Genomic DNA, 25,711 nt, shown 5'->3' on the forward strand with positions numbered 1-25,711 from the left:
AAAATTACCAAAATTTTGAGTTTATCCAGTAAACCGATTATTCTTTGAACCCAAAATCTCTTAGTATGCTTTTTATTCCTCACGAATGTTGTCATCAGTGAAGAAAACTGCATTTACCCAAGGGTTGGGGATGGCACTTTAGCACAGTAAGCTAAATTTTGGTAACTGCAATTTTTCTAAAGTTTGTATTGAAAGAACTCAATTTAGTAAAATCAAATCAAATTTTAGTATTTTCATTTGCGTCCATTTATTACGTAACGCTTAAATTGAAAATTACGCGGAATCATAAATCAATCTAAATTTGGCTAATTTTCACTCAAATCAGATCCGAGGCAGAAGAAACCAGTTGATTGTCTAAGCAGTTTGATGTAAGTAGTTTTTGTTTGATAGCGGTGAAAAAATACTTGTAAAAATTATTGTATTTTTTACTTAGCAATCACTTTCAAAGTAAAAAATAAATAAAAGCAATGAGACCAAACTTTATTCTTTTAAATTATTTTTCTTGTTTATATTTTTGCACATAAAATTATAAGGTGGTAGGTCATTTGGCATAAAGTCGTTTGGCATAAAGCCGTTTGGCATAAAGTCGTTTGGCATAATGGTCATTTGGCATAAAGTCGTTTGGCATAACGGTCGTTTGGCATAATAGTCGTTTGGCATAATGAGTCTGAAACCAAGCATTTCTTAAGATGAGATTCAGGCTTGCTTTGGAGTCAATAATTGATAATAAGGCTGATACAAATATTAATTTTCTTTTATGTCACCCCCCCCCCTTCTAAAATCCGAAAATTTTGAAGGGGAGAAAAAAAAAAATTCATATTTTTTTTTGACATCAGTTTTTTTTTTTTCAATTTTTAAAGTAAAAAACAAGTAAAATAATGATCCAGAGGACGTTTGAAACTGAAACAAATTTCACCTTCTTTTATACATAGGCTGTTCTTTCAAGATTTCTTTTTTTTTGAGATATTTTGTTGTTCCCAACTGACAAAATGGTGGCAATTGATAACATTGATCTGCTCAAGTTATCAGCGAAAAGACAAATCGATTCCTGCTGTTACTTTGATGGGTTGTGCTACTTTTCCCGTAATGTCGGTTCCCGGAATGTCATTACCCCAAACGCCAGTATTCCGAATACCAGTTCCCCGAATATCCCGCTTCAACAAAAAGTTCACTTCTCCGAAAAGTTTGTGGCACTCATACTTGTCGTAACTTTAAACATTTCAGGGTGGTGAGCGAACTGACCATGGGGCCCAGATAGCCGTAGCGGTAAACGCGCAGCTATTTAGCAAGACCAAGCTGAGGGTCGTGGGTTCGAATCCCACCGGTCGAGGATCTTTTCGGGTTGGAAATTTTCTCGACTTCCCAGGGCATAGAGTATCTTCGTGCCTGCCACACGATATACGCATGCGAAAATGGTCATTGGCACAGTAAGCTCTCAGTTAATAACTGTGGAAGTGCTCATAAGAACACTAAGCTAAGAAGCAGGCTCTGTCCCAGTGAGGACGTAATGCCAGAAAGAAGAAGAAGCGAACTGACCATCTGATATGCACCCTTCTTTATTTAATTGGCAGTTCTTTCGAGTTTTATCGTCCTCAATATTTTTGCCAACATATGTATAGCCAAGAATTACAGAATACCAGCTTCTTTTGATTGCTTATCGTTCTTGCTCGTTCACCTTCCAGCCACTAAAGACTATTATAGCACCTATTTGAACTGCATCACATTTCGGGGAAACGAGTCATTCTAGGAACTGGCATTCGGGGAACCGACATTCAGAGAAACGACATTCGGGGAAAAGTAGGAGAGCTATGATTCTGAACGCAATTTTTGATGTCTTTTCGTTTTACTATGCCGCAATAGTTTTTGGCGTCCAATCTTCTATTGATTTAATCATAAATTTTGAATTCTTCTAAAAATAGGCTGTTCTTCATATTTATACTGTTTTAAATTATATTATTTAGTCAAGTTAAATGTTTACCATTTATATATTTCGCAATTCTTGCAAATAAATTTTCATCAAGTGTTACGTACAAACTAGGACAGAGCTTGATCTGCAGCAAAATATGTGCGTTCCCTTTATTGATAACTGCGAACTTTCTTTGCCAATTTACTATTTTCAAATATGTATATCGCAACAACTCAACGATACTTTATGTTCTTTTTGCTATGGGCTCAGTGGTGTTGATCTCGGTAAAAGCTTCCAAAATTCCGATATTCATTCTAACTCAATCATTATGCCAAACGGCCATTATGCCAAACGACCATTATGCCAAACAGCCAATATGCCAAACGACCATTATGCCAAACGACTTTATGCCAAACGGGGTACAATCAAATTATAATATTTATAATACTTATGTAATACTTATAATATGTATACTTTAAAATATGAATAACAAAATACAGCCGGATCGATATACCTAAAATTGACCAAGGATGTTTTTAGAGATGGTCGGGTAACGGGTTTTCAAACCCGACCCGAATCCGGAAAAAAATCCAAACCGAGCCCTCGAACCCAAATTATCGGGTGCGGGTTTGAAGAAATAAAGTGATTCGGGTTCGGGTTTGAAAAGTGTGAAACCCGGCCATCTTTATTGTTTATTCATATGATTGTTATTGCTGTTTGCATTTGAGGTGCAAATCTTGACTAAATGTCCTCCAAATACGGTAACACAAACCAATCAAAGGACTCCTAGCTACGATTATATAATTCACCGCTGACCTAGATAGAAAAACCTAACTTTGACATCGCATTTCAGTGAATATTTTACTTTCAGTGAATATTTTACTATGTAAATCAAGCGAGAAATTGAAAGCCTTTAAAAGCCATAGATTGTGCAACGAAATCAAGTACAAGTCTTAACGAAGTTACACAAAATTGAGTAAAATGCGAACAATACCAAACTCTCCTGAGCCAACACATCATGTGTTTAATTTTAATATATACATTGTGAACTGAACTGCCCTGGGGTCATTTATCTTTTTAAGCAAAGTATATGACAAACAAAGAAGCTTAGTAACCCTCAGCATTTCTGAGGTAGTAAAATTTACAAAAATGATGTAGAAATAAAAAAAAACGATTTTTTAGAATGTGTTTATATTACATATATGATTTACATAAGTTAAAAGAAGTAAACTACTCCTGACTAGTATGTCCTTTAGAACACCGGTTTATGGACATAGACAGGCAATGATATATGTTTGATTCGAGCATTGTGTAATGTACTGGCTATCCAAATGTTTCACCTTTTTTGTTTGTTCAGAGCTTAAAATTTAAATTTCCCAAAGATAGTACATGGAAACGACCAATCTAGGAATTTATTTCAAACGTAACTACTTGTGAGTTGAATATTGTTCGAAAAATTGTTTGAAACATAAACAACTGCATAGTTTTTCTGACAAAAGTAGGTTCAAGTGAAGGTTATCATACTGTGTCAGTTATATCTATTTATATGCTAATAGTTTTGATTCCGACTTTTGTCACCTGTTCAAAATGTTTGGGCAAAATTCAAAATCATAAGTTTTTCAGAAACATAAGTAGGAAATTTTCTCTTCTTCCAAGAGCAAAGAGTATTATTGGTACTCTATCTCATGATATGCAAAAATAGTCAATTGGCAAATAAAGCTATTACAGTGGGATTCCGTTTTTGGCATGTCCGTTTTTGGCATGCTCCGATTTTGGCACCCCCGATTTTGGCAACAAAATGGATCCGTTTTTGGCAACATTTTTCAATACCATTAAAATTTCTAATTTTTTGTAAATATTATCGTGTCTGCTGCTTCAGTGATTTGAATAGCAGGTCAACTCCACATTGATTTCATTCCAGAGCTCCATTTTCGTCGATATTTCCTCAAATCTCATCAACTACTAAGGACGCTTATTTACTTCAGAATGGTCATTGGTCGTACATTGACAACGTTTCATAATAATTTCCACTAGTATCTCAACTAAAGACCAATCTCTTTTCTTAGGCATTCATATCGAGTGACCAGCCCACTTGAGTCTGCCAGTGATACAATAAAAAAAAAACACTTTTTTCAGATTTGGAACAGCTTGTTTGAACAAAGCATCAGCACCGACATAAGAGAAAAAATCTATGACTCACAATCATAAATCTTGTCTCATCTTCTTAGCTCACTGTCTTTATTATTATGCATTTACATACATTGCCCATGTAAAAACACACCGCAATAATAGATACAAATATGTTCAGCAAAATGTCGTGTATCAAAACTTTTAGGGGGAGATCCCCCAGTGCCGGACAGCACCCAATACCGGACAAAGTCGAAACATTGAGAAATCATGGTCCGATCAAGATGGTGTATTAGTAGCAATGAAAGCTATTATGTAGACTAATGTTTGCGTAGAATAACACATCCTTGAAATATGCATGCCTTCTTAAAAAAGTATAAAAGTTTAAAAATCTTTAAAAAATTGACGTATCTTCTTAATTTTGAGGCTGTTTAGTAATTATTTCGAATATGAAAAAATACTTTGGATTCCGCAAGCATGATCGAACATAATCCTAATTTGATAGTATGAATGTATTTTGTACCATAATTGAAGTAAATATGGACAAATTACAATTTTGGTTAAGCACCTCCTGTCCCTCAGTTTCGGACAGCTTGATTTGTTCTATGATATTTTTGTAATTATTGCATTAGTGTCTCAAAATACTTTCATTTTTCATGGGTCCCGTCGACCATGGTATCGAACATGCAATAAAATTAAGAAGAACATTCATAACAACATCGTAAAATGTGCTATTTTTCATCATATATAAAAGAGGTATTTGATAGGCATCTTGCAAAGTAAGAAAAACTCAAATTGTTTTTGTAAATGTTGCAATTGCATTGAATTGGTAATTATAAACTATTCCTTTAGTGTACACATTCAATGATGTTCAAATTTACAGAATTCGAGGCATTTCCAGATCGTGTCCGGTATTGGGTGCCACCTTTCAAGATCGATCAATTTGGTACTAAAATACATCATCAAAACGCAATGTCAAAATTAATATTTATATTTTCAAATTTATTTTTGTACAATATAAAAATGATAATATTTATCATAAATGGGTAACACGAGCCCATAAAATCAATATTTTTCGAATTATGAATCTAGTGGCTTAAGTGTCCGGTACTGGGGGATCTCCCCCTAATAATTTTCATTAAATAACATGACAAATGCGAATACAGTCCAAACTACAATTTATTCTCAATAATATCATTGAAGCGTGCGATAACTACGACTGAGAGTGTTTTAACTTTTTGTTTGTTGTATGGGTGTGTAAATTGATCTTTCTTCGTCAACTATTTAAAGCTTCGTTCCCTCTTTTCTATAGACTCTGTAAGGCGTTAGACTTGTTAAGAGACTATCCAGAATTCTATACAAGATTGTTAATCAAGGATACGGGTCTCAACAACGTCAAAATGTTCCTTACGATCTGAGTCTATGAGTTTCCTAGCTGTACTCTGGAGAATCCTTAAGGGATTCTTGGTTTTTGTGAGACTTTTTAGAAACTTTAACGAATTCATGAGGATATCTGCAGATTCCAAGCTTCTTGAGGGATCCTTAGAGTGTATAATTGGTTATTGAGAATTATGTCCGAAATCTGGTGATTCCTAATAAACTCTAGGGCGTCCTGTAAATTTTAAGCGGGATAATGTGAATTTCTAGTAGTATGTTTAATATTTATGTCAAAAGCTTGAGGATTTCGAAAAGGTTCCCAGAGGAATTTGAAGTGTGCTAGTGGTAGCCTAATAATAATAAACTTTAAATGTTTTTTTTTTCATCGGAGACTTGAGAATTTTCTGCAACATCGCAGCAGAATTCCAAGATGTTAACTCCTAGCAAAGTCCTTAGCAAGATCCTGAGAACTCTATCCTACGGATGCTTGGCAAGATGCTTCAGAGCTCAAGCTTTTTTTTTCTGTAGATTTCTTATGAGAACCTGAAGATTCCTATAAGGTTCTTGATGTTTCATAACAGGATCCTATAAATTTCAGTTGATTTCAAAAGGTAGGTGTAAAACATATATCAAGCTCAATTTAAAATTATTTCAAGTAAAAACTAAATTCTACAAAATTACAAGTCACATTTATGCATCATCTCATGTTTATGTTTGCACTTTTGATTGCAGTCAACCATTCATTATAAAATGCTTTACTTTATCAGAAACATAAATTGAAGAAGCAATTCTAAACCGCCCGTTTTTTTCAAATTTTACGCTAAAGTCTAAAACTTAAACTGATTTTAAATGTTCATACAATTAGAAAAAAAGCTAATGTCGTTTTGCAACACACGCTTTTGATTCGTAAATACGGCTTTATAAGAAAACAATTTTCTTCGTGTTCTCCCATAGTTTTAAGAAAATGTCCAGTTCTTGAATAAAGTTCAATTATGCGATTATTGGTTTTACAAAGACGTTGAGACACAAAAAAACGCCACCAGAAAAACGTTTGCCAGATTTAACATTACGGGGCTATAAATTCATAGTATAGCATAGTATAATCCTTGGGAAAAATGCTTCGAAGTGAACCTTTTCGAAGTCTCAACGCCTTATGATTCCATAAACATATGTATTAACCCGTATAGGCCTGAGTGAATGAAAAATTATTAAAACTCTCACCGCTCAGCCAGTACTTAACGGATTTAAATTATTTTTTAACAGTATACTGGCACACATATCTAGTTTCTTAAAGTTGCCAAATGATTTCGGGAATGTTCATGTGTCCGGAGTTATTCAGGTGGGTTACTGGGTCAGGTCGGCTGAAAAGGGTGCTGTACTTCGGTGCCCTGGAGGTAGCAAATTTCAAGTTACAGATAATTTCCTGAATCGGTTTTAATGTGACCACTATATCAAGGAATTTCAAGAAAAACGCATCAGCGTAAACTTTCTGAGGAACGATTGAGTTGGATAACCTTGTGTCCTGCATTAGTTTGACCCTTGAAAAAACCATTTTGGGTCCCCAGGATGCCTCAAATTTACGACAAAGTGGCCAATTTGTATCTAAATATATGTGTCAATCCCATGGGAACGTATTTCAGTAAATTATTATGTTTAATCTTTACTGTTAGAGAATTGAAACGGTTTAGTATCCAACAAATCTATAGTCAGTTCCTTAGGGCATTAAGCCCGAGTGGCTACATCCATTACATTTTTAACGGTACTTACCTCTTCATTTATAATGTTGAATATCAGATCTTAATGATTTGTGCAAATTAAAATGATTGCCATTGCAAATAAATAAAGACAACTTGGCGTGTCCCAAAAAATAGCCCTTTTTTACCCGACCTGACCCAGTGACCCACTAAAATATCTCCGACCACTGGAACATTCCCGAGATCCCTTGGCCACTTTTAGGAACTAGATATGTGGGCCAGTATACCGACAAAAATTTATTTGAATCCGTTAAGTATTAGCTGAGCAGTGAGGGTTTTAGTATTTTTGCTTTCACTCAGGCCTATACGGGTTAACATTGTAATGATGCTTTCAAAACCAATAGTTGAAAAATAAAATTTGAAATATGGGTTCCGATTTTGGCACGGTTCCGTTTTTGGCAACTGAAAATTTAAACTTTGTTGCCAAAAACGGAATCCCACTGTAGTTGATAATTGTGGAAATGCTCATAAGTACATAAAGCTAAAAAGAAGAATCTGACCCAGTAGATGTGTAACGTCAGAATAAAGAATACAAGGGCATTTACGATGGAACATGCGCAGCGAAATACTAAACATAACTAACAGCTTGTGTTAACGATCAATGCTCCGTCATCGTAATCATCGTCATCATTGAAACTTGAAAAGCAGTTTTCCTGCTCAAAACTAAAAAATATTCGATGAAAATGTGTTCACTGTGTTTCGGTAGGGGAACAGAATACAGTGAACACATTTTCCTGTCAATTTTCTTGATTTTGAACGAAAAAACTGCTTTTGAAAATTCCGAAATCAATGATGGATCCTGCCCCCTTAAGAATTTATATTATTACGGTTGTTGGAAAAATTTTCCAGTTTACGGTAGCCGCAGAGTTCTACCACAGCTGTCAAAGTTCTACCGCAGACTTCGAAATCATTCTATCATTGAAGCAAACAATCCAATCGTAGTATGCTTGAAAGAGAAAACGCTATGAAAAATAGCAACAAACAACAATCATCAAGACGGTATCCAAGGTATCATTGAAGCCTATTGATGATTTAACAATGCAAATCAGTGATATGACAGCTGCGGTAGCTTTTCGTGAAACCGTAAAACGGAAAGTTTTCATTAAAATTGCAATATAATAACGATTTGCGTGCATCAAATAGATTTCAGAATAAAATGTTCATCTTATCATTTGAATAAGGTCACCCCAAGAATAGCCTTACTTATTATTTATTTGGGCCATTCGCAAGCTTTTAGAATATTTACAATATTTCTAGTGAGTAAGTGTTAGTCGAAAACTCACTCCCGAGTATGAGCTGTACAACTGAAACTCACGCCTGAGTATACTCACGCGAGAGTTCAAGCTGTACAACTCATACTCGCGAGCGAGTTTGCAGTTTTCAGTGAGTACTCACGAGTTTCCCAACAACTGGCCCTCCAAGAACCGCAACCGGGTTACACTCGAACTGCTGAATCACTCACTCGGCGGTAGATATGTATGGAACCTTAAGCGCGGTAGCAACTTCCGTCATTCCGTCCACTAACGTCGGTTTCATCTGCCTTCTTCAATATCCACTCTCAAGCTCTTGTTCTCGGGGTCAAAGTTCAGGGAAGCACAAATATATCTGTGGCATGTGTCTACCTATGATGCAGAGATATTCCAAACCTCTAGGGACAATACCATACTAAATTTCTTCGAAGATAGTGATCTCACTCTCCTAAACGATGGTCCACCTACTTTCTTCAACAGTCGCTATTCGACGGCAGTCGATGTTACGGCTGTCACCCAGTAAACACACGATCGTATATAATATGTTATAAGAGTACAAATGTGGAGGCGATATACGAACATTTTGCATGCAGCCTAATGGCGCATGTCTGTATATCGCCTCCACTTTTGTACTCTTATGCGCTATCGTATACGAGTTTGTGTTTACTGGGCACCCGGTTGGAGATCCGACGGTTCAACTGGTTCTTCAATTTGAACCCAATTGGCAGCGATCACCATCGTCTTCAAAACTCGTTAGCGTTAGTGCATCACTCCGCACTCGCCCTCCCATGTAACATTGTATCCCGATCCCGAAAACTAGTAGCAAGCCTGGCCGAAAAGCTTTTCGGTGGTGGTTCCCAGCGACCAAAACAGTGATCAAGATCCTCGATATTGATGGGAACTGCGGAATCAGAAATCATTACCGACGGCCTGGAAAAATATTTCGCCAAACTCGCAGTGTTTGGGCCCTATGACCCGACCTTCGTTAATTTGCAGTATGCTTTGAGTCACAGTTGTAGGAAATCTGTATTAATATTGTTATTATCTTTATTTATGAGATTTTCGGCCCTAGGCTGGTTCATTTCAATGGAAATCTGTAGAGTATACATTGTAAACCCTGACAACGTTGTTTACCTATTGATGAAAAATCTTGGAGGACATGGTAAGTTAATCCTGCTTGGGCTGATAAATCAGCTGTGGACTGGTAACTCCTCTCCATCGGAATGGCAAGAGGTCTTCGTTGGCCCAATCGCGAAACCCGACAATCAAGCTTCAGAACCAGCAATCTATCGTCCAATTGCACTCACCTGCTGCCTTTCTAAGAAAGTAGAGCTCTGCAGGAGGCGAAATCCTTGAATCATCATACCGAAATTGTTTCATCGGATACCTCAAAGGCTTTTAACAGGCTTTGGACGACATTCGTCCTGGAAAAATTAACCAGCTGAGGCCACGTTTTGCATTTCGTAAACAACTTTCTTACCAATCTCACCTTTAGGGTGGTCATCGGAAACACCAAATCGAATTCATTCAGAGGAGAGACCGGCGTTCCGCAAGGATCCATCATATCGGTGACTTTGTTCCTGATAATCATCGACCGAGGCCTGACCCTCAAGCCTCACTATGAAGGAGTCAAAGCCAATTGCTGAAGTCGTCTGAAATTATTGAGATCCTTACCGAGGTTTCACCGCATCAATAACCTCATAGACACGCTATTCACTAGAGTGATGCAAATTTTGAAATTTTTGCTCCCCTATGCTTAAACGATTTCAATTATGGTAAATAGCATCCTCCCATAGTTTGAAGTGATTCGGAAGAAATTTGACTGTGCACACGCCATTTGAAGTTTATATGGAGATTACTATGGAAAACGCCAATATTTTGTGTTCAGCCCTCTATCTCTTCGTCATAAAATTTTATGGAAAAGTGAACAAATTCTTCTAATGTGAAATCCTCCTAGCTACAACTTAAGATCGCTTTCTGATTGGACTTCAGGATAAATTGTTATTCATCATCATAAAGTGGGTTTGCATTTTCAATGCTTAACCAACTGCTCGGCAGGCAACAGTGGTGCTCCTGGCGGGAAGAATAGATCAAAGTAATCCAGGCTACTATGTTCTACAGCAAAAAAGCAGTGTTGCTCTGAAAGTAATTGAATGATCATCGAAGCGTGGTTTGAACTTTGGAATCAAGAATAACAAAATATCCAGACATCCAATCAAAATGTGGTCTTCGGCAAAGTTGTAGAAGTGAAGTTTTCACATGAGATGAGAGTGTTCACTTTTCCATAGATTATTATGACGAGCAGTTAGAGGACTGAACCCAAAAAGTTTACCTTTTCCATAGTAATTTCCATATAAATTATAAATAGCGTGTGCACAACCAAATTTCTTCCGAATCACTTCAAATTTTGGGAGGATCATTTCCATCATAATTGGCATCGTTTAAGCATAGGGGAGCAAAAACTTCAAAATTTGCATCAGTCTACTATTCACGTTCTGCAACCGATATATTCGAATTGTCTCGGGGCTTCTCCCTCCCACTCCGGCTGACGCTGCATGTGTTGTAACCCTTTGCATGAAAGCAGCCGCTATTGCTGAGAGGACCGCGGGAAACCACAGAACTTGTCTCATGGAAGAAGCAGACTGTAGGCTGCTTGGGTACGTCAGGAGTTAATCATCAATATTAACCTCCTTTTCCCGAGCAGCCTAGATAGCCGCGTAGTGTCGGTAGCGGTTGTTTCAACTGGCTAAGAATCAACACTACGGACTGCCTGTTCCGGTGGTAAAAGTCCACCTCACAAGTGACCCCTAATTTGTGGTGTGATGCGTACCGTGCCTAGGAATGAATGGTTAGGGGGGTCTAAATAAAACCTAACCGCAAACGGAGCCTGTGGGGTACCAGGGCACCCTCCACAGTATTGAGTCCTTCCTGTGCTACCCGGAGCAATGGTGCAGGTGACCTTGTGTTTCTCCGAGATAATCGGCTACCCTTCTTCAGTCTCTATCCTGATGCTTAATAAGAGTGGGATTATAAAAATGTTGACATTTAATTGAAATTATCACCTATATGGATTCGCATTATGCGTTTTACACAGTGTATTCTGTGCTTTCTCGCCATTGGCGACTTTAAATAGATACCGATCTGTTTTTTTCGTTGCTGGTCTTTTTCATGCTGAAATTTCAAAAAGCTTAATCCTGCCTAGTTTGGATAGTGACTACGGTTAGGATAGCTCAGATCAATCTTCAGCATAAAAAAAAACAGCAACGATCAATCTTTGCAGACTCATGCAAAACGGTGCAGCCCAAGTGGCGCTAGTTCAAGAACCCTACTTTCGTAGAGGGAACTTCTATCTAGGTAACCTTGTGGACCCAGTTTTTGCTACTTTCAGCAAACTTGAAATGGCAAACTCGCGCGCCATGCCCCGCGCATACGTGCTCGTTAATAAAGCAATAGTTGCTACACTCATTTCTGAGTTAACTACCAGAGATGTATGTGCTGTCACAATCGATGTTTCTGTTGGTGACCTCAACAGGAAATACGTCTATTGTTCGGTATATTTACCACATGATGAACCATCTCCAACGGATGACTTCAAACGAGTTGTCGTACACTGCGTAACAAAAGGCCTTCCGCTGATTGTGGGCAGTGATGCCAATGCTCATCACATCATCTGGGGCAGCTCGGATATCAATTTGAGAGGCTCCAGTCTGATGGAATACTTAAGTAGTACAGACCTTGGATTACTTAACATAGGCAATCGCCCAACCTTCATGGTTTCTAATAGAGAAGAAGTGTTAGACATAACGCTCTGCTCGAATAGAATCAGTCACGAGTTGACGAATTGGCATGTATCCGATGAGGAATCATTATCTGATCATCGCTACATCTTCTTTGAACATTCAAATGTAACTGCGCAGACTTTGCGTTTTAGGAATCCCCGGTCAACAAACTGGGAACTCTATGATAATAAATCTTCGAGCTGTTTAGTAGAAGTCGAGTCTAGTACACGACACTGAAGACGGCCTTACAGTTGAGGTCGAAATACGCGTATCTGTCAAAGGATACAAACTCTAGTGGAATTAAATGGTATAGTACTAAATTCGGTTTTTTCATTTGGGAACTCTATATTGAATTGGTTGCGACCAAATTTCATGGATATTCTCCGTCCATTGAAAATCCAAGTGATCTGGATGAGGCCGTTGATACTACAACATCCTAAATTATAGAAGCTTTTGAAGAAGCATGTCCTCTGCGGTCTGTAAAGGCTACAAGAGGGACCCCATGGTGGAATTCCGATCTGACTAGACTCAGGAAACAATGTAGAAGGAGTTGGAACAGACGCCGTTCAGCTGGATCAGAGTCGTTCAAGTCGGCTCGCAAGGCTTACACGAAGGCTCTTCGTTCTGCTGAACGATCCAGCTGGAAAAACCTTTGTACAAATGTTTCCAGTTTGAGTGAAGTCAGTCGGCTGAACAAAATCCTTGCAAAATCTAAGGATTTCCAAGTGAATGAAATTCACTTACCTAATGGTGAATTTACTTCTTCCGATGAAGAAGTTTTAGAATGTTTATTCAATGCACACTTCACCGGATGTGTGGACATAGCATCTACGGATGAAACAAATGTCTTTTCATGTAGTTACGAGTCTCTGGCCTCGGCTTGCAGTATCGTAACTACTGAATCGATTCAATGGGCACTTAATAGTTTTGCTCCTTTCAAATCTCGAGGAGCAGATAGGATTTATCCTGTTCTGCTCCAAAAGTGATTTGAGTTTATCAAACATGTTTTGAAAAAGCTACTTGTAAGCAGTTTTGCTACCGGGTACATTTCCAGATCCTGGCGTGATATTGCTGTAAAGTTTATCCCGAAAGGAGGACGTGCGTCGTTTGAAGAAGCGAAGAGTTTTAGACCAATCAGTCTGACCTCTTTTCTTCTGAAATGTCTGGAACGCATTATCGATCATCACATCCGTGATGTTTATTTGGCAAACATGCCTCTTCATGTGAACCAACATGCTTACCAATCTGGAAAGTCCACTGTGACTCTTTTACACAAAGTTGTATACGATATCGAGAAAGCATTCGCTCAGAAGCAATCCTGCTTGGGTGTTTTCTTGGATATTGAGGGTGCCTTTGATAACGTGTCTTTCGATGCCATATTGGAAACCGCGCGAAACCATGGGCTACCTACAATGATTACCAATTGGATTCATCAAATGCTCAAAAACCGACATCTCTTCTCGACATTGCGTCAAGCAGCGATTCGAAATTTGAGTGTTTGTGGATGCCCCCAAGGGGGAGTCTTGTCACCACTTTTGTGGAATCTCGTAGCAGATACGCTATTGAGGCAACTCAATAATTGCGGTTTTCCAACTTATGGATTTGCCGACGACTATCTAGCTCTAATAGTTGGTATGTACATAAGCACCTTATTCGACCTGATGCAAAGTGTTCTTCAGGTAGTCGAGAGTTGGTGTCGCCAATATGGCTTATCGGTTAACCCGAATAAAACATCTATTGTTCTTTTTACGGAAAGAAGAAACCGCGATGGAATTCGACCTTCACGTCTTTTTGGCACTGAGATTAATGTGACTGATCAAGTAAAGTATGTCGGAGTCATTTTAGATTCCAAACTTTCATGGACACCTCACATTGATTTCAGAGTCAAAAAAGCTTGCATGGCCTTCGGTCAATGCCGGCGAACCTTTGGTAAAACTTGGGGTCTCAAACCCAAAAATATCAAATGGATTTACACAACAGTTGTTCGACCAATATTGGCATATGGATGTCTTATGTGGTGGCAAAAGAGCGAAGTGAGTACAATCCAATCAAAATTGGGCCATCTCCAAAGGATGTGCTTGATGGCGATGTCTGGTGCGTTCTCTACAACTCCCACAGCAGCGCTCGAGGCCCTTTCCGACGTTACGCCACTACATATAAATCTTAAACAAGAAGCACTTTCTTGCTCTTACCGTTTATAAGTACTGGATCTACTGGAGAAAAATCCAGTGAATCGTAGATCTACACACACTTCGTTGTTTCCACTTTTGGTGAATTGGGACAAAGTTGTCCTTGCTACAAGTGATCTCACAATTGCTTGTCACTTTCCTTACAGGACATTTACCACACAATTCCCTTCACGGGAAGAGTGGACATCTGGCTATTTGGAAAGAAGTATATCAAACAATATAGTATGTTACACTGATGGCTCCCTTCATTGAAGGTAGAGCTGGTGCAGGAGTATATTCTCGTGAGCTAAGGCTGAATCAGTTTTACTCACTTGGTAGAAACAGTACCGTTTTTCAGGCGGAAATATTTACTCTTATGTGTGGAGTGCAATCAACACTTCAACAGCGCGTAATGGGTAAAGTCATATACTTCTGTTCAGATAGTCAGGCTGCTATAAAAGCTCTCGCTTCGGCCAACTCAAGGTCGAAGCTTGTTATCGCATGTCGAACTCAAATTGAGGAACTGAATTCAGTCAACTCTGTAAACCTTGTATATGGGTACCAGGGCATTCTTCCATCGCTGGAAATGAATTGGCTGATGAGCTAGCTCGCGATGGAGCATCGCATGACTTCATTGGCCCTGAGCCGGCTATTCCAATTTCGAAGTGCTGGGTGAAGCTTCAGATAAACTCTTGGGCAGCAACTCAGCGCAAGCAATATTCTGCCGTTATACGCATAACTGTCCCATGTTCCAAAATATGCAATCGAGAAAAACGCGTTTAAAGATTTGTACACATTTAGGCTTCGTATTGACCAGGTGTGTGGTAAATTAAATTAAAATCATTACAATAGTATAAAGAATAGTGTGTTCATTAGAGTCAAGAGTTTGGATTATGGAAATAAAGTAAATTTAGCTACGAAATTCAAAGTGGGACTGTTATGCCTAGAAATACGAGGTTTTTGGTCAATTTCTACGCATAACAGTCCCACTGAAAGTAGTGACCAATTATGTGCTAAGCATACTGCTGTAGATGACCGTTCTTACGTATATATTATACCGAGTGTAGAGGACGTATAACCTCAGGACTATGTTAAGGCATCTAATGAAGGCTCAAGTGACATGTGCCAAACGGAGCCACGTGTGGGGAAGTGAAGAAATACGATTTTATAGTATGGGATGGAAAGCAAAGTTTTCTGTATGTGTGATAATAAGAAAATGTATGAGTTAGTGATAGAAAGAGTGGATGTGTAAGTTAGAGAGTTTCTTCTTCTTCTTTTTGGTGTTACGTCCCCACTGGGACAGAGCCTGCTTCTCAGCTTAGTGTTCTATGAGCACTTCCACAGTTATTAACTGAGAGCTTAGTATGCCAATGACCATTTTTGCATGTGTTTATCGTGTGGCAGGTACGAAGATACTCTATGCCCTGGGAAGTCAAGCAAATTTCCAACCCGAAAAGATCCTCGACCGGTGGGATTCGAACCCACGACCCTCAGCTTGGTCTTACTGAATAGCTGCGCGTTTACCGCTACGGCTATGTGGGCCCCTTAAGTTAGAGAGTTCATAAGATGTAATAAATTCCCATATCGACTCTTCCAGCTACAGGCTTGACAGAAACTCATCTGCGAATTCAAGGTTATTCTGCGGAATCAATATTTAACTCAAAATTCACGATACAAATCATCACACGATTTGACATTTTTTTGGACTTGGTTTGCAAAATCAATTAATTTGCGATATATCAAATATCATTATATGATACATCGCAAATTAAGTTTAAGAACCGCCAACATATTTGCCACTTGCTTGAGCTTGAGCTTGAGAGCTTGATTGGCCGCCCGTGGATGCTACTCCAGTATCGCCAGATCAGCTGCACTTACACAAGGAACCAACCGAATGACTGCTTGGGACTAACAGGCATCCTCAATGTATAAGTGCTGATGAACTTCTATTTTTAGCGACAATGGTGCCTGCCACGTCAGAATGCAGACCAATGTGGGGAAGAGGGAGGAATTGATGATGCATTCACTGTTCGACAAAAAAAGTCGATCTGAATGCACAGAGACCGGACAACCCGGGCTTGGCAGTATAAAAATAAACAAAAATAATGGCGTTTTCAGAATGTTCGTGTCTGCCCCAGGTCATTTTTAAAATATACTTGAACTTTTTGCATTTTTTATTTAAAAATCTAATCTGATCAATAAACCGACACAGTGTTTTATATTCAGGACAGCGGAATTCATGTACCATATAATGTTTTAAACGTTAAGTCCAATATGAAGAGTTGTAATAAGATTTGCAGGAAGCCCTCCCCCCTTTTTCGCACCCTCCCCATTTTTAAAGTATCGCAAATGATGGAATATTTGATATACAGGGGGTTGTCAAAATAACTGGGACAGGCAAAAATTGGGCCAACTTTGGAATGCTGTAACTTTGACAAAAATTGACCGATTTCAATTCTTTAAGAAGTAATGGACGGGTCAACTAATCTAGTTTTGAGGTGAATCCACGGAGATGAACTATGACCACCGGATACCGGTGATAATCCGGATTTCTGGAAGCATGTCTTATGCAGTAAAATTATGACATGTTTTTAGTAAAGGTCTCGGCTAAAAATTCAAAATTTTACTACACATGGAGATAGAAGATCAAATTCTGAAGCGATTGGTGCGCCAAGTATTAAGATCGATCCAGAAACAACCAAGATATGGCCATTTCCCCGGAATCGGTGCCGGTAGTGGATCCGAATTGGGATCAAACAATTTATTTACTCAAAATATGTCGCGCAATATTGTTTTCTCCCTAGCTTATCATAAAATATCCTATTATAAATTAAAAAAGAGTCTTGTGTGTGTGTGTGTGTGTGATACAATCCACCTCCCACTGACCGGCAGTGCTTTTATGGAAGAAAATTGTATGCATGTATTTATTGATACCCTACGATATCTTTATATCTGCAGACAATTTTAGCCCAGGAGATGAAAGGTGATAGCTCTACTGAAATTCAAACGACCCATTTCAAGAATGGCAGTAAATACACACACATTCTGAGGTCATTTTCATTTACAGTAAGCCCCGCATAAAAACACTCAGATATCAAATGGATATATGAAATGCTTTTACACTTCCCGAATCGAAAATTATATTTTCGACCCTGGCACGTATTTAGTTTCAATTTGTAATAGGTGAGCATGTAATAATAGAGTACGATTTTACCAGGATGTAAAGCTGTTTTTTTCCGTCGCCGCGCTGGGGTTACCACGAAACACTATACACTTTTTCACTGCACTAGCAGTCAAAGGATCACACACTACTGAAACAATACGCGGGTGACGCCACTTTTCTTCTTTTGTTTCCCCCCCCTGCACTCCGCGCGTAACACGATTGATCCTGACTGCATCACCCGCCCCCGCAGGAGCAAGCGTCGCAGTCAAAGGATCACACACTACTGTTATAAATTAAAAAAGAGTCTTGTACAGATTTGGCCACTCATGGCGCCGCCAAGTGCCCCGAGGGAACCTTGCATAGGGGACATTTCGATTTTGACACCAAAGCATTATATGCGATGGCTCATTCTTCATGTCTTGTCGTAAATAGGGCAACTGTAGACTCAAAACGGATAGTTGACTACAGTGACTACTTCCGGGACCACCGGATGTTCCAGAGGGAACCTGTAATTAGGGACAATTGAAATTGAACTCCAATACATATCGTGCGATGGTTCATTTTTCATGTCTTGTGCTAAATAGGGCTATTGTAGACCTTAAGTGGATAATTGACTACAGTGGCCACTTTTGTGACCACCAGCCTACTACTATTACCATTGCCCCCCTTTTAAAAAAATCATAACTTTTTTGTCCATGATTTCTCCATCTTTACCGACTGTGCAAAAGACTTCATTTTTTGTCTACTTCAACATATAAAAAAATAAAAAAAAAATCAATAATACGATTTTTGAGAAAATTAATTTTTAAGCTTTATTTTCGATATATTAAAAATTACAACATTTTTTTTACAGTGTATATTTTTTTCCAGAAAGTCCCAACAATAACCTAAAACTTTGCGGAAGACTCCAAACTGATCGGACAAACCGTTTCTAAGTTGTATTATAATGACCGAAAATTGAAAATTATATCATAATTTTGTATTAAAATCGCTGTATCTTTAAAACGGTAAAAGTTAGCCTGATTTTTCCTTATACCTTTTTTGTTGTAAATTTTGCGTACTTTCATAAAATCGAGTTTAAAAATATTTAAAATGTTTATTATGACCATTTTCAAAAATTCACCTTTTTTCAAAAAATCACAACTTTTTTGTTCATGATTTCTTCATCTTGACCCACTGTGCAAAAGACTTCATTTTTTGTCTACTTCAACATATAAAAAAATAAAAAAAAAATCAAAAATACGATATTTGAGAAAATTGATTTTTAAGCTTTATTTTCGATATATAAAAAAAAAACATTTTTTTACAGTGTATATTTTTTCCAGATAGTCCCAATAATAACCTAAAACTTTGCGGAAGACACCAAACTGATCGGACAAACCGTTTCTAAGTTATAATTTTTTGAAAATTATTAAGGATTTTTTCTTAGGCCCTTCTCAAAAGTAAGGCTAGAGTCAAAATAGCGAGCCGATGATGCAAAAAGGCATTTTTGGGCATAAAGAAAGCTTGTGCAAAATTTCATCCAAATCAAAAAATATAAAAATGAAATTTGGGAAAAAAGTCGTCATTTACTGTGGAACCGCTCACAGAGGTTCCATGTTTTCAGAAGCAAACCCTTTCTTCCCTGTCGAAATAAATGTATGATCATTTTTTGAAAAATGGTAGGGCTGAGGTTCGCCGTCGACTTGATCAAATAAATAGCGAGAGTTCACCGCCAAAAGGTTTTTAGAGCACCTGGAGAACACTTCCATTCCCGGGAACACCAGTGGCGACTGTGGCATTTCACCGACTGGCATCGGTTTCGGAAGAACATTCAAGTGGAACAAATAAGTGGTACCGATCAGCTCAATAGTCTCCTACATGAAATATAAAGCTGTTCTGGAGAGATCGGTTGAAATATTGAACGTTCTGTCGGGTAGTTGATACAACGATTTACCAATTTTAAAAAAGATCTCCTAAAAAATCTGGGGAGATTCACATAAGTTTTCTTGGTATTCTCGATGGAAATTGTCTATGAAATCTCTACAGAAGTTTTCACAATATTCTCCACATACAGTATTGTACAAAACATTTGCAACTTTTTCGATTTTCCATACAAAATGACCAACTTTGGTAAGCTAGATCTCAGTTATTTATGGACCGAATCGAATGAAATTTTAACAGAACATCAGATAAAACTTGAATCTTAACATATATGTATGTATCAGTAATAACGGTTTAACTAAAGTGTAATTTTCGACTAAAAATTCAAAACTGTTTATTTTGAAATCTAATAGCCCTACACAAAAACTGTTTTCAGCAAACTTGTTCATCTCGTTAACCTTTCGGTCGTCGCGCGAATTTTTGTAACGCGAGTAGTCGCGCGTTGTACTTTGTACAACACCCTTGGTTTCGCGAATATCTCAGGAGTCTGATCACTTAGAAAGATGACGTCTTCGGCAAAATTGTTCAGTAGCTTAAGGGCTATCATTATTATAGCCAAGAAATTCGGGATTTTGTCACTAGGCGGCGCTAGTGTTCATGCTCACTTTTGTTTCTCAGATCTCATGATCCTGACCACTTAGAAGGGTGGCGCCTTCGGCAAAGTTGTTCGGTAACTCAAGGACTATCAGTGTTTGAGCCAGTTGATTCAAAATTTTGCAACTAGGCGGCACTAGTGAGCATGAAACTCTGTTTGCAGATATCTCAGGAGCCTGATCTCTTAGAAAAATGGCGTCTTCGGCAAAGTTGTTCAGTAGCTCAAATTCTTTCTTTGTTTAATCCTTAAAGTTCGAGATTTTGTAAAATAATGATAGTCGCTGAGCTTCTGAACGGCTTTGACGAAGGTGCCTGTCTAAAACGTTAAGATCCTGCAGTATCTGCAAAAAAAAATATACTCACTAGCGCCGCCTGGTGAAAAAATATCCTATTTTTTGGCTCAAATAATGATAGTCCGTAAGCTACTGAACTACTTTGCCGAAGACACTATCTTTCTAAGTGGTCAGGCTCCTGAGATATCTGCAAACAGACTTTCATGCTCACTAGTGCCGCCTAGTGGCAAAATTTTGAATCAACTGGCTCGAAAAATTATAGTCCTAAGCTTACTAAACAACTTTGCCGAAGACGACATCCTTCTAAATGGTCATGATCCTGAAATATTTGCAAAAACAAAAGTTAAACTTCCATGCCCACTAGTCCCACCTAGCGGTCAAATTCCGAATTAAATGAGGTACCATCAGATAGCGCTTCACATCCAGAACAACTTTACTGAAGACACCAAGTTTCTATATTATCTGGATTTTGAGATATGACGATTTCAAACTGTGGTTTCCTCGAACCGAACATAGTGCGTTCATTATCATGCGACTTCCATGTTAATTTGTTGATTTAACCGTATTATAAAGGGCCATACTGTAAATAAAAACTGTCGAGTATTGTTCTTAAGATGATTCTTGAGGAATACATTTTGGTTTGGTGTCGATAGATATATTTGTTGCAAAATGATAGCATATAAATCACAACTGTTGTACACAGTACAACAGCGCGACAGCCCGAAGGTTAAAATCTACAACTTTGTTGAAGACACTATGAAGCTATTCCTTCAATATATTTAGTTATGTCATCTAATCTAATCTAATCTAAGTGCTTACACAGCCAATAATGAAAAGCATCCTGGAAATACCGAAATTTCTTTCAGTATTTTCTTGTCAGCATTAATATTTGTAGCATATCAATGATTTGATACAAATATTAAAATGGCCAGGCCCACTGTGCAGACTTGGAATTTGAAGATAATTCGAAAATTAACGGCAATCAGGTTATTCACGTATGATTAACATGATAAACGAAAAATTTTCAAATTATGTGGAGGAAGATCAGGAAACCGTACCAACCGTTTCATATTGATATATAGGCATAAGCGTTGGGAGTGGCGAAGCTAAGAAAGTTGATGCACACTCCATTGTTGTTTGTGGTCCACTTCCTGGGATGGGGCACAGGTATTTCCTCCGTGTGTCCTGGCTAAAGAGCCTAGGCTTAAGCGCCATTACTCGCTCCTTCAATATATTTAGTTATGTCATTTATAAAAAATCGTCAAAAAATTCACTTCAGTCAAACCGTTAATTGCTTTTGAACTTGTGATTGGAAAAATAACTCGAAAAAATATGTTAAAATTCAAGTTAAGTCTAATGTTTTGCCAAAATTTCATTCAAATCGGTCAAAAAATAGCCGAGATATAGCTTACCAAAGTTGGTCATTTTGTATGGAAAATCAAAAAAGTTGCAAATGTTTTGTCCAATACTGTAGATCTCTATAAAGATCTCCACTGAATTTTCCTCAAAGATCTTCTAGGAGTTCTTCAGAAAAGTTTCCACTAGTGTCCTTACTAGTAGTAGTAGTAGTAGTTTCGAAAAATTCTCCATAGGTTACTTTAAATAACCTCTCCGCAGAAGTCTCAACAGTGGTTTCCTTAAAGACTTATAGTTCCATGGTCTGAATTGCACTAAAAAACAAAATAATTATCAATTTATAGGAAAATTCAAAATTTCTTGATCTTTGTTTTAATTTGGAAAAATTCCTTATGAATTTTCAAACAGATTTTGCGTTTTGTATCACATCAGGCGTTTCTTCCGTGATCTATTTCCATTTATCAACTTTCACTTTGGATGGTACACAAATCATCTCACGCTGAATTTCGACTTTTTCGATCACTTTCCCTTCCCCTTGTTGATAACTTGGTTGGTGGTCTTATGGCTACCGCTTCTGCTTCATGAGCAGAAGGTCATGGGTTCAATCCCAGGTCCGTCTCTTTCCTTGTACTTTGTAGTTGTATATTTCATTTGTTTATATCTTCCACTCTTAATACATCACAGTTGATCTATCACAGTTCATAGCATTTGCTATAACCCAAAACGGACAAAAAAAAGGTTTTTCTACGCTTCCATTCTTCCATAATTATAGCATGCCTTTCCTTACGCCTGATACATAGGCAGTTTGCTAACCAAAGAGTAACCCGCATGAACTGACGTAGCCGTAGTGGTATATACGGTTTACTGTGGGAGTCAGTTTAGTGCATCATGAATCCCTCCTCCTTTCCCTAATTGGTCTGCATTCTGAGGTGGCAGGCATCATTATTGCCTAAAAATGTCATTCTATTGGTTCCTTGTGTAAGTGCAGCTGATCTGGCGATACTGGGGTAGCAACCACGGGCGGCCAATCAAACTCAAGCTCAAGCTCACTTCCCCCGCCTCTTGTTAAGCATTTTGTATAAGTCCTCTAAATTTGTTGTAAGGCTTGTCATGCTATGCCTGACTCCCTCCGTTCTTGAAGCGTGACATAATTTCTGTACGACTCCTAAGCACACGAAATTCAATCGATTTCGGTACGAAGAACGATGAGTTCTTCGCACTGATTAAAAAACAACAGTCGAAAACATTCTTCCAGTCAAGCTACTAGCTAAAGAAAAAATCTTTGAAGTGAAATCGATCACTGCAGTCACATCCTTATGATACTTAACGAGAGAGATGTAACCTTACATCAAACCCATTCACACTGTTATGAAACAGGTGTTCTCGCTGTTTCAAAAACTTCCAGTCATTGACACCCCGCGGTTAGTATTATCAAAGTGCATCCAGATAACCAAAATGCAGAAAAAAGCTTATATTCAGTCCATTTCAATGGTACTGGTGATCAACAGAAGAGTATTGAAATCCCTTCGGTTTACATTCGTTTCCCATTGTGGAAAGTCTGATGGATGAATAGATTTGGTGTTTTCGTTATCGCGTATGTTACGGTCCCATAAATAAATTATACAATCAGCTCCAGTGTTTTTAGATTTTCAATCGACCACCTCTGGTCAGAACGCTTAACGAGTGGTTTGCACTTTGATATCGATAAACTCCCAGCTAATCTCTCGAGCAAATCAATCCCGCTCGGCAAGATAAGCATGTTGGTCTGACCTAAGAGCATCGCAAGCCCATGGATTCCAGCTAGGAAAGGATTCAGTCCGTTCAGTAGCTCCCACCAACGAAGATGTCCGCTCCATTCGATCTAGAAACCGGCCCACCAAGTGCTGAACTCTTGGAAGTTGCTCGTAAGGAGCTCCGTGAGACTCCGGAAGTTCGCGCTGCAGCCATCGAAGAACTGCGCAAATTGCTGCAGGCTTCGAGCGATTTGAGTTTCCCCGATGACGATGATTTCCTCCTGTTCTATCTGAGACCGACTCACTTCTACCCGGAGAGTGCTATCAAATTGGTAAGTCATTTGGACTATCTTCCGCTGCGAGATAATCAAGATTCCGTCTATTTCAGATGCGCAATGTCGCCGAGTTCCAAAAAGCTCACCATGACCTGTTGCATAATCTGATGCCTGCGGACCTCAAGAACGAGATCACCAACTACAATTTGGTGACGGTGCTGACGAACCGTGACCAACTGGGTCGTCGGATGGTCGTAGTTCGAATGGGTGAGGTCTGGGACCCGAAGGCCGTCCATGAAGATAAGATCTTTGCCATTCTATACACGATCCACAAGCTGGCGATCATGGAACCGGCCACGCAGATCAATGGAATTGTGGTCATCTACGACTTTGCCGGACTTGGCATGAAGCAGATCAAGGGTATGTCCCCGAGTGCTTCGAAGCGTTTGCTGAGCTTCATTCAGGAGGCTGCTCCTTTGAGGATGAAGGCAGTCCATTTCGTCAACGAGCCGATGCTGTTCAACATGGTCTGGGCGCTGATGAAGCCTTTCGTTAAGGAGAAGCTGAAGAACAGGGTAGGTTTTTTTTTCGATTAAGGTATAATTTCATTTACGTCAAGTTTATCGTTTCGTTCAGATGTTCTTCCACGGTGAGGACAGAAAGAAACTGTTCAAGCACATCGACCCTGCGTACCTGCCTGCCAACTATGGAGGAACCTTGCCGGAATTGAATTACGAGTCAAAGGATTGGTATCCTGCAATGGAAAAGTATACAGACTTTATCAAGAAGTTCAACTCCGCTGGATTTAAATGAACCATGACGTATTAGAATAAATCAAAGAAATGTATTGAAGCAATTTATTTCATGGTTTCTATTGTAGTATGAAACTTCCAGTATCTATAGCTGTAAAGATAAACATTTGAAAACATACGAAATCTAAGAAAACTTACAGTGATAGTCAGGGCCAGATTTTGAAATGAGAATGCTCGAAGGCCACAGTCTTGTGGGGACCATTTTCTCAAAAAAATTGTTGATGCTATAGAATGTACTCATTGCTAATTCTACTGTTTACTTTTATGTTTAGAGTCCCATTAATAGTTCAGATTGTACTTAAGCACTGATCTCTAAAGTTCATATTTGGTATGAACTAGTTTCAGTGAAACTTTTTCGCTGATAACAAGAACACTATAGATGTTTAGATTTTAAAAAAGAAACAACTAGAAAATGCAGAACAAGTTTGAATTCAACTTATTTTATACTTGAAGGTAAAAATCTTTCTCTATAACATCTTAAACGAACTTTGCGTAAACTGAAGTTCAGTTAATTGCTTGAAAAATTGATTTAGTTGTATACCAAATGCTTGGATGGATAACGTTTTAATTATCAGTTAGTTTCAAACTCTTTTAAAAGCCTCATAAGCACAAGTTTGAATAAGACTACTCTTAGATTGTTATTAAATGATAATATATTTTTTTCGATAATAATTGCAGTTAGATATAATAATTAATATCTAATTGAGTTTATTTAGTTTTTCAAAAATGAATATAATCAGCCCTGTCGTCCTGCTTAGTCGCGCTTAGTCAACGACTAAGAAGCTTTTCTCAGATTTTTTTTTAGAATTTTTCACCCGAAGTAATAAAAAAATATGTGCGAAATCAACAACAATCTAACGCCCCATAAGAAATCAATCGAAATTTCCAGCCTGTACCTACCAACGCTCTTTAGTAATGTTACCCTATTTCATATAGAATTTCAGATAGAACATATTACCGCCCTATAGAAAATCAATCGAAATTTACGAGCTGTATCAACGCCCTACAGTAATTTCACCATTTCTATCGGCCTGTAGATCATCGATTTGAAATTCTAAGCTTTATCAACGCCCTAGAGTAATTTGACCTTATCCCACGTAAATCAAAATTGAAAACTCCAAGCTGTATCAACGCCCTGGAGTAATTTTACTTTGTCGCATACAGACCCGTAGCATACTAATGCCCTGTATGACATCAATTA

At 38.3% G+C, this 25,711-nt stretch overlaps 1 protein-coding gene across 1 annotated transcript; it reads left to right on the plus strand.

Annotated features, from left to right (window-relative positions):
* Positions 1-23,472: 23,472 nt before the first annotated feature.
* Positions 23,473-24,558, plus strand: LOC5569826 (alpha-tocopherol transfer protein-like). Its single transcript, XM_001652986.2, has 3 exons — positions 23,473-23,755; positions 23,812-24,273; positions 24,335-24,558. The coding sequence occupies exons 1-3, from the start codon at positions 23,534-23,536 to the stop codon at positions 24,509-24,511; spliced, it is 861 nt and encodes a 286-aa protein (XP_001653036.2). The 5' UTR covers positions 23,473-23,533; the 3' UTR covers positions 24,512-24,558.
* The last annotated feature ends 1,153 nt before the right edge of the window (positions 24,559-25,711 follow it).

This window comes from Aedes aegypti, chromosome 2 (assembly GCF_002204515.2).
Source record: "Aedes aegypti strain LVP_AGWG chromosome 2, AaegL5.0 Primary Assembly, whole genome shotgun sequence".
NCBI classification, from domain to species: Eukaryota; Metazoa; Arthropoda; class Insecta; order Diptera; family Culicidae; genus Aedes; species Aedes aegypti.

Bases quoted from the DNA above. Each gene is read 5' to 3' on its own strand.
- LOC5569826 (XM_001652986.2), top strand. From the start codon at position 23,534: ATGTCCGCTCCATTCGATCTAGAAACCGGCCCACCAAGTGCTGAACTC. The intron at 23,756-23,811 runs GTAAGTCATTTG...CGTCTATTTCAG, and splicing joins CGGAGAGTGCTATCAAATTG to ATGCGCAATGTCGCCGAGTT. The intron at 24,274-24,334 runs GTAGGTTTTTTT...CGTTTCGTTCAG, and splicing joins AGGAGAAGCTGAAGAACAGG to ATGTTCTTCCACGGTGAGGA.